At 46.1% G+C, this 7,500-nt stretch overlaps 2 protein-coding genes across 9 annotated transcripts in view; one reads left to right on the top strand and one right to left on the bottom strand.

The window, feature by feature from the left end:
• ssx2ipa (synovial sarcoma, X breakpoint 2 interacting protein a) overlaps positions 1-2,859 on the top strand; it is a 17,413-nt gene extending 14,554 nt beyond the window's left edge. For all 8 annotated transcript variants that reach the window (XM_049482605.1, XM_049482602.1, XM_049482606.1 and 5 more), the window contains exons 11-14: positions 553-726; positions 852-969; positions 1,054-1,204; positions 2,173-2,859. In XM_049482605.1, coding sequence (XP_049338562.1) covers positions 553-726; positions 852-969; positions 1,054-1,204; positions 2,173-2,299 — 570 coding nt within the window. In that variant the 3' untranslated portion in view covers positions 2,300-2,859. The remainder of the gene's footprint in view (positions 1-552; positions 727-851; positions 970-1,053; positions 1,205-2,172) is intronic.
• A 1,367-nt stretch (positions 2,860-4,226) lies between these two features.
• LOC103041736 (tubulin beta-2A chain) overlaps positions 4,227-7,500 on the bottom strand; it is a 6,603-nt gene continuing 3,329 nt past the window's right edge. The window contains exons 3-4 of the mRNA XM_022686131.2: positions 6,342-6,452; positions 4,227-5,660 (exon numbers count right to left, since the gene is read on the bottom strand). Of these exons, the coding sequence (XP_022541852.1) occupies positions 4,564-5,660; positions 6,342-6,452 (1,208 nt within the window). The 3' untranslated portion in view covers positions 4,227-4,563. The remainder of the gene's footprint in view (positions 5,661-6,341; positions 6,453-7,500) is intronic.

Raw genomic sequence — 7,500 nt, forward strand, 5'->3', positions numbered from 1 at the left:
GATGATGATGGTGGTGATGGTGGTGGTGATGGTGGTGGTGATGGTGGTGGTGATGGTGGTGGTGATGATGATAGTGGTGGTGGTGGTGATTGTGGTGGTGATGGTGGTGGTGGTGATGATGATAGTGGTGGTGATGATGATAGTGGTGGTGGTGGTGGTGATGGTGGTGGTGATGATGGTGGTGATGGTGATGATGGTGGTGGTGATGACGGTGGTGATGATGGTGATGGTGGTGATGATGGTGGTGGTGATGACGGTGGTGGTGGTGGTGGTGGTGGTGGTGATGGTGGTGATGATGATGGTAATAATGGTGATGATAATGGTGATAATGCTGATGATGATGATGGTGATGATGGTGGTGGTGATAATGGTGATGATGATGGTAATAATGGTGATGATGATGGTAATAATGGTGATGATGATGATGATGATGATGATGGTGGTGATGGTGGTGATGGTGATGATGATGATAATGGTGATGATGATGATGATGATGATGGTGATGATGATGATGGTGGTGGTGATGGCGAGTTTGGCTCTGAACTTGTGCAGCAGCAGCTGAGCTCCCCGGGTGACGAGGACATGGCCGCTCTGCTGAACGACAGATACACGCTGGAGGAGAAGGAGCGTCTGAAGGAGGAGTGGAGGCTCTTCCAGGAGCAGAAGAGGAACTTCGAGAGAGAGAGGAAGAACTTCACCGAAGCTGCAATACGCCTCGGCCACGAGGTAACCAATCACACCCTCCCTCAACACTTGCTGTGTTTTAGCTTATTATTGTTATTATTATTATTATTATTGAATCTTTATTATTTGTTATTTATTAATGAATTTATAATTTTTTGGGTGTGTAGAGGAAAGCGTTTGAGGAGGATCGCGCCGTGTGGCTGAAGACCCAGTTTTTGAACATGACTCCGTTTGTGGACCGGAAGAGACCCGCGGTGTCGGAGTCTCGCAGTGCCTTTTCTATTAGTGAGTTTCAGACGAGATCAGATTTATTCTGATTTATTCGTGAGAGGTAATTAAATCCAGTATGAATCTGCTTTTTATAAACAGATACGGAGCCTGAAGCCAAAGTGCTGTCCACTCCAGCTGCCCCGAACAGAACCATCCAACACTCGGGATTTACCCCCAAAACACCTGCCCCAACTCACCTGCCCTCTACTGCCGAACTCTACCGCACCATTCAGCTCATCCCAGACTCCAGGTGGCGACGCACACTTACATATTCACCTGGGCTGGAGTCCTGGTTCAGCTCTGGGAGAGGGGTGGGGTCAGACGTGGGAGACGGGTGGGTGTTTGTAAGGGAGGGATTAAAGAGCTCAGTGGTGAAGAGGTTTGGGTTAGATATCAGGGATGTGGTTAGTTATATATCATGGTGGGGTTAAATATGAGTGGGTGTGGTTAGGTAGATATCAGGGGGTGGGGTTAAATATGAGCGTGTGTGGTTGGGTAGATATTGGAGGTGGGGTTAGATATGAATGGGTGTGGTTAGTTGGATATCAGGGGGTGGGGTTAGATATGAGTGGGTGTGGTTGGGTAGATATTGGGGGTGGGGTTAGTTGGATATCAGGGGTGGGGTTTGATAGATCTCAGGGGGTGGGGTTAGATATGAGTGGGTGTGGTTGAGTTATTGGGGGTGGGGTAAGTTGGATATCAGGGGGTGGGGTTAGGTAGATATTGGGGTGGGGTTAGATATGAATGGGTGGGGTTAGTTGGATATCAGGGGGTGGGGTTAGATATGAATGGGTGGGGTTAGTTGGATATCAGGGGTGGGGTTATATATGAGTGGGTGTGGTTAGGTAGATATTGGGGGTGGGGTTATATATGAGTGGGTGTGGTTAGGTAGATATTGGGGGTGGGGTTATATATGAGTGGGTGGGGTTAGGTAGATATTGGGGGTGGGGTTATATATGAGTGGGTGGGGTTAGGTAGATATTGGGGGTGGGGTTATATATGAGTGGGTGGGGTTAGGTAGATATTGGGGGTGGGGTTATATATGAGTGGGTGGGGTTAGGTAGATATTGGGGTGGGGTTATATATGAGTGGGTGGGGTTATATATGAGTGGGTGGGGTTATATATGAGTGGGTGGGGTTATATATGAGTGGGTGGGGTTATATATGAGTGGGTGGGGTTATTTAGATATTGGGATATTGAACTGTGTGTTTCTGCAGGACTCCGGGGAGGCGGGGGAGTAACGGCCTCCAGAGCGGCGACACTTTAACCAAATCCCGTCTGAGGAAAAGCGTCACCGACTGCAGCATCTTCTCCCTGCTGAGAGACGAGAACAGCGCCGCCTAGAGGCCCCGCAGTGTTCCTACCGTACACACTTCAGCTGTAGGATCTGGGGGCGGGAGATGGTAATGGGGGCGGGGTTTAATCCCGCAGTGGTGATGTTTACCTCCTGATGATTCTCTCTGATCATTAAGTGTCGCACAATCAGAACCAGCACTTTAATTAAAGACGCCAACAGTGTAAAATCATCACATTTCATCATTGCAGAGTTTTATATCATTCCTTTTATATTTAATAATAATCTAGAACAGAACTTATAATATTTTTCTGCCGTTGCTGTGTCGCTAAAGAGCCAATAGAGAACTAGTGGAGATCTTAATGCTGATTTTGTATGAATTATTATTTGAATGTTTGTAGTTGTGATTGTAGAAATTCTAAAGCTGTTTTTGTTGAGTGTATTTTTGTTTTTTTAGGACAGACTGGTGATTGTTGTCTGGTTTCCGTTATTTGTGTAGACGGGTGATGAATATTTTTGTGGTTGATCCACAGCCTGGTTTTTAGGGCCCAATTTCAGCTGCTGGAACAAATCAATGCAATAAAGTTTAAAGTAAATATTTAAAACTGTATTTACTGCGTTCTGTTTCTAATGATTCACACCAGGAGCTCCTGGTCTGTTTAAAAACCCACACACTTACACCAACATGGGACAGGAACAAGTATCGTATCCCATGACTTTTGGCATGTCCGTGTGTTATGAGATGATGTGTGACTGCAGGTCACCAGTTGAACATTTAAGAACGCTAAATACGCCTCATCATTTAGTTTAGATTAAAGAGAAAATATTATATAAAACTTATTTTGTGTTTTTTTTTTATATTTCCACTTGTGATTTTCTGCCCCATAAAAACTTCAGTCACCAAAAAAAATCATCCATCTGTTTTCTGTGAATCAGCTGAAAGAGTTTGGTGTAGGGAATCTTTTGTTTCTTTCAGCAGTTGGCTCCTCCCTTAATGTGACATCATTTTAAGAAAACCAACATAGAACCACCCTGGCTCCACCCCTCACCCATTAACCCCCACTAGAGCCCCGCCCACTAGATCAGTTGAAGAAAAGCCATTTGGGTCTGGTAGATTTGCTGGTTGAGAACCTCAGACAGAGCACAACAGAATTAGCCAGCAGACTTCGTCTGAGGGAGGGATCTGTAGCTGCTGTCTGCAGATGAGGAAGATGTAAGAACTTTCAAATAATACGTTTTGAGCTTCTGCCACAGTTAAGCATTAAATAGCTTGTTCGTGTTTTGCCATTTAGCATAAGATAATGTTAACGAGTGGTAAATGCTCAGTGTAACATAAGTAAGTTTTACATAAGAGTGCAGAGCGCTTAAACGGCTCGTTCTGATAGAGACTGAAACTGGTAAGAATAGAGGTGATGAGATATTTATCTTGTATACCAGAGTGATTTATGGTAAAGAACTTAATGAACATGTTTTGTGTAGAACATAGACCTACTGTATTCTAATTCATGTAAAATCATGTACAATATGTTTCCATTTAAATATTGATCAGATTTGATTTAAATTTCTTCCTGCATCCAGGGAAACTAAACTACTGATTTTAGGATTTGGTTGATTTACAGTGTGAGAGAGAGACACTTCTTCTGTTTAGAAGTGTTGAAAAATTACTGAGCTGAGCTAAGCTAAGCTAACTGGTTTTATTGAGGCTGAATTTGATTAGTGTTTGTGGAGCTTTTTATAAACTGCACTCAGTTTAGTGGTGAATTCAGGGGAGAATCTTGGGATTTGTAAACCACAGTATTTGACTTTAACAGTAGGTGTTTGAACTGCAGATACCTGTGAGAAGACCAGACTTACCACAACTGCTCTGAAATAGTGAACATATAATAGTGAGCATAGATTGGTCTAGAAAGGCCACACCCCTCCAGATGACTGCAGGACTTCTGATATACAGGTTGTATTAAATCAGTACAGACGCAGTTCAGTGAGATGGGTTTATTTCAGTAAGTGAACCGATACATGTTTAGTGTATTTTACAAAACAGAGACAGATCGTTACACATGACTGTTCGTACCGTAGTAGATCACTGTATGATTCTCTGTAGCACCTTTTAGGCTAAACATTGAAACTATTTTACTAGCACTGCTAACTTACGTCGCCCTCTAGCGCACGGAAAGCCGTAGTTCACGAACTGAAGATGAAGATTGAGTCGGAGGAGAGTTTACTGTGCTTTCAAAACTAACGGTTTAACCAGCAAGCCGTAAAATTTATATTTACTATTGTGTGCATCTGAAATGAACAGCACTGTTAAGACCTCTCAGTGGCGAACCTCTTGGCGAGCATCTTGGCGAACGTCTTCCTCGTCCTCCAGCTCATCTTCCTCATACTCCCCCATTTCATCAGCGGTGGCGTCCTGGTATTGCTGATATTCAGACACCAGGTCGTTCATGTTACTCTCGGCTTCAGTGAACTCCATCTCGTCCATGCCCTCGCCCGTGTACCAGTGCAGGAAGGCCTTGCGGCGGAACATGGCGGTAAACTGCTCCGAGATGCGGCGGAACAGCTCCTGGATGGCGGTGCTGTTCCCAATGAAGGTGGCGGACATCTTGAGGCCGCGGGGCGGGATATCGCAGACAGCCGTCTTGACGTTGTTAGGGATCCATTCCACGAAGTAGCTGCTGTTTTTGTTCTGAACACTCAACATCTGCTCGTCCACCTCCTTCATTGACATGCGGCCACGGAAGATGGCAGCAACGGTAAGGTAACGGCCGTGGCGTGGGTCACAGGCTGCCATCATGTTCTTTGCATCGAACATCTGCTGTGTCAGTTCTGGTACAGAGAGTGCACGGTACTGTTGGCTCCCCCTGCTGGTCAAAGGAGCGAAGCCAGGCATGAAGAAGTGAAGACGAGGGAAGGGCACCATGTTGACTGCTAGTTTACGCAGGTCTGCATTGAGTTGCCCTGGGAACCGCAGGCAGGTGGTGACTCCACTCATGGTGGCGGAAACGAGGTGGTTGAGGTCTCCGTATGTTGGGGTCGTCAGCTTGAGGGTGCGGAAGCAGATGTCGTAAAGAGCTTCATTGTCAATGCTGAAGGTTTCGTCCGTGTTCTCCACCAGCTGGTGGACGGACAGCGTGGCGTTGTAGGGCTCCACCACCGTGTCTGACACTTTAGGTGAGGGCATTACACTGAAGGTGTTCATAATCCGGTCCGGGTACTCTTCACGGATCTTGCTGATCAGCAGGGTGCCCATTCCTGAGCCAGTGCCACCACCCAGCGAGTGGGTCAGCTGGAAGCCCTGCAGGCAGTCGCAGTTCTCAGACTCCTTCCGCACCACATCTAGCACAGAGTCAACCAGCTCCGCCCCTTCTGTGTAGTGACCTTTGGCCCAGTTGTTTCCAGCCCCACTCTGACCTGAAAAAACCGATAACGAAAGAAACATCAGATCTAACATCTAAACACGGTCCACATTTCAGTCCATGTTATAGAAACAGTAAGACATGCATGTTGCCTTGCCTTGACCATAATGGCCAATGTTCAACTTCAATCACAAAATAACACGTTAAGTTAGCAGTGGTGGGCTGGTTTCTGTGGGTCTGAATCTCTATTGATGCACTAAATACTTAGTAACACTGAGGAACTCTAGCAGTACTGTAGTGTAAACTGTAGCATTAGCTCAGCTCCTGACTGCAGCACCACTGAATCCCCTGCTAACAGGCCTGAGCTGAAATTAGCTGAGTCACTCCTTCAGTCTCAGAGCCTCAATATCTGATGAACTCAGTTTTCACCTGCGGTCTGTTCACTCCAGCAGAGCTCAGACTGATCTGACCGTTCCCAGCGGTAATTAGCAAGAAACCTCTGCGCAGTGTAATCTAGACCAACCCGTCCACGCTGGGTCAGTGTAGCTGCAGGTTTTCAGTCCAGCAGAGCAGAAGCTCATGTGTTTAGCTGATAAAAGACTGAGGGACTAATTAAACTGTGTGATCAGGTTTATCTGCTGGTAGTTTAGAATGTAAATCTGAAGCCGTAGTGGTGCAGTGTGGACGAGTTTGACTGTATTGCTGTAAATTATTAAAATCAACTCCTTAAACCTACCGAATACGAAGTTATCCGGCCTGAAGATTTGCCCAAATGGGCCGGAGCGAACGGAATCCATGGTACCAGGCTCCAGATCCACCAGGATGGCCCGAGGGACAAACTTACTGCCTGCGAGAGAAGAAAAGAGGGGTCAGGATGGTGATCAAACATCATATAGTATAAATTACCTCATTACTGGTTCAGAGTGATCAATACACCTCAGCCCTTTCATTTAGCAGGTGTTACTATGGTACAGCTCATGGTAGCAAAAAAAATGCCTGTTAATGCAGTGTTCATGATTACTACTCGATTATGGACCATTTTCCAGTTTCTAACTTTATTTGAAAATCGTCAACAGAAGCCTTGAGGCAAATTAGTTTTTGCTCTTCGCTGGTAATAAATCACCAAGAGTGAAAACCTGATTGGTGCGATCAGAGTGAACATTAGTGCCTCGCAAACCTCCAGCAACACGATGCTGATCTGCATCTTACTGCTGCTTCTGATATTTACCTTTGATAATCAGCAGTTTTATGGGATTGAGGAGGTTTAAGGAGGTTTGAGGGGGTTGAGGAGGTTTAAGGAGGGTTGAGATGGTTTAAGGAGGTTGAGGAGGTTTAAGGAGGTTTGAGGAGGTTTGTGGGGGTTGATGGGGTTGAGGAGGTTCAAGGAAGTTTCAGGGGTTAAGGAGGTTTAAGGAGGTTTGAGGGGGTTGAGGAGGTTTGTGGGGGTTGATGAGGTTTAAGGAGGTTTCAGGGGGTTAAGGAGGTTTGAGGGGGTTGAGGAGGTTTAAGGAGGTTTGAGGGGGTTGAGGAGGTTTAAGGAGGTTTGAGGAGGTTTAAGGAGGTTTGAGGGGGTTGAGGAGGTTTAAGGAGGTTTCAGGGGGTTGAGGAGGTTTAAGGAGGTTTCAGGGGGTTGAGGAGGTTTAAGGAGGGTTGATGGGGTTGAGGAGGTTTAAGGAGGGTTGATGGGGTTGAGGAGGTTTAAGGAGGGTTGATGGGGTTGACGGGGTTGAGGAGGTTTAAGGAGGTTTGAGGAGGTTTAAGGAGGTTTCAGGGGGTTGAGGAGGTTTAAGGAGGTTTGAGGGGGTTGAGGAGGTTTAAGGAGGTTTGAGGGGGTTGAGGAGGTTTGTGGGGGTTGATGAGGTTTAAGGAGGTTTCAGGGGGTTAAGGAGGTTTGA

The sequence above is a fragment of the Astyanax mexicanus genome, chromosome 8, assembly GCF_023375975.1.
Source record: "Astyanax mexicanus isolate ESR-SI-001 chromosome 8, AstMex3_surface, whole genome shotgun sequence".
In the NCBI taxonomy this organism is placed as follows: domain Eukaryota; kingdom Metazoa; phylum Chordata; class Actinopteri; order Characiformes; family Acestrorhamphidae; genus Astyanax; species Astyanax mexicanus.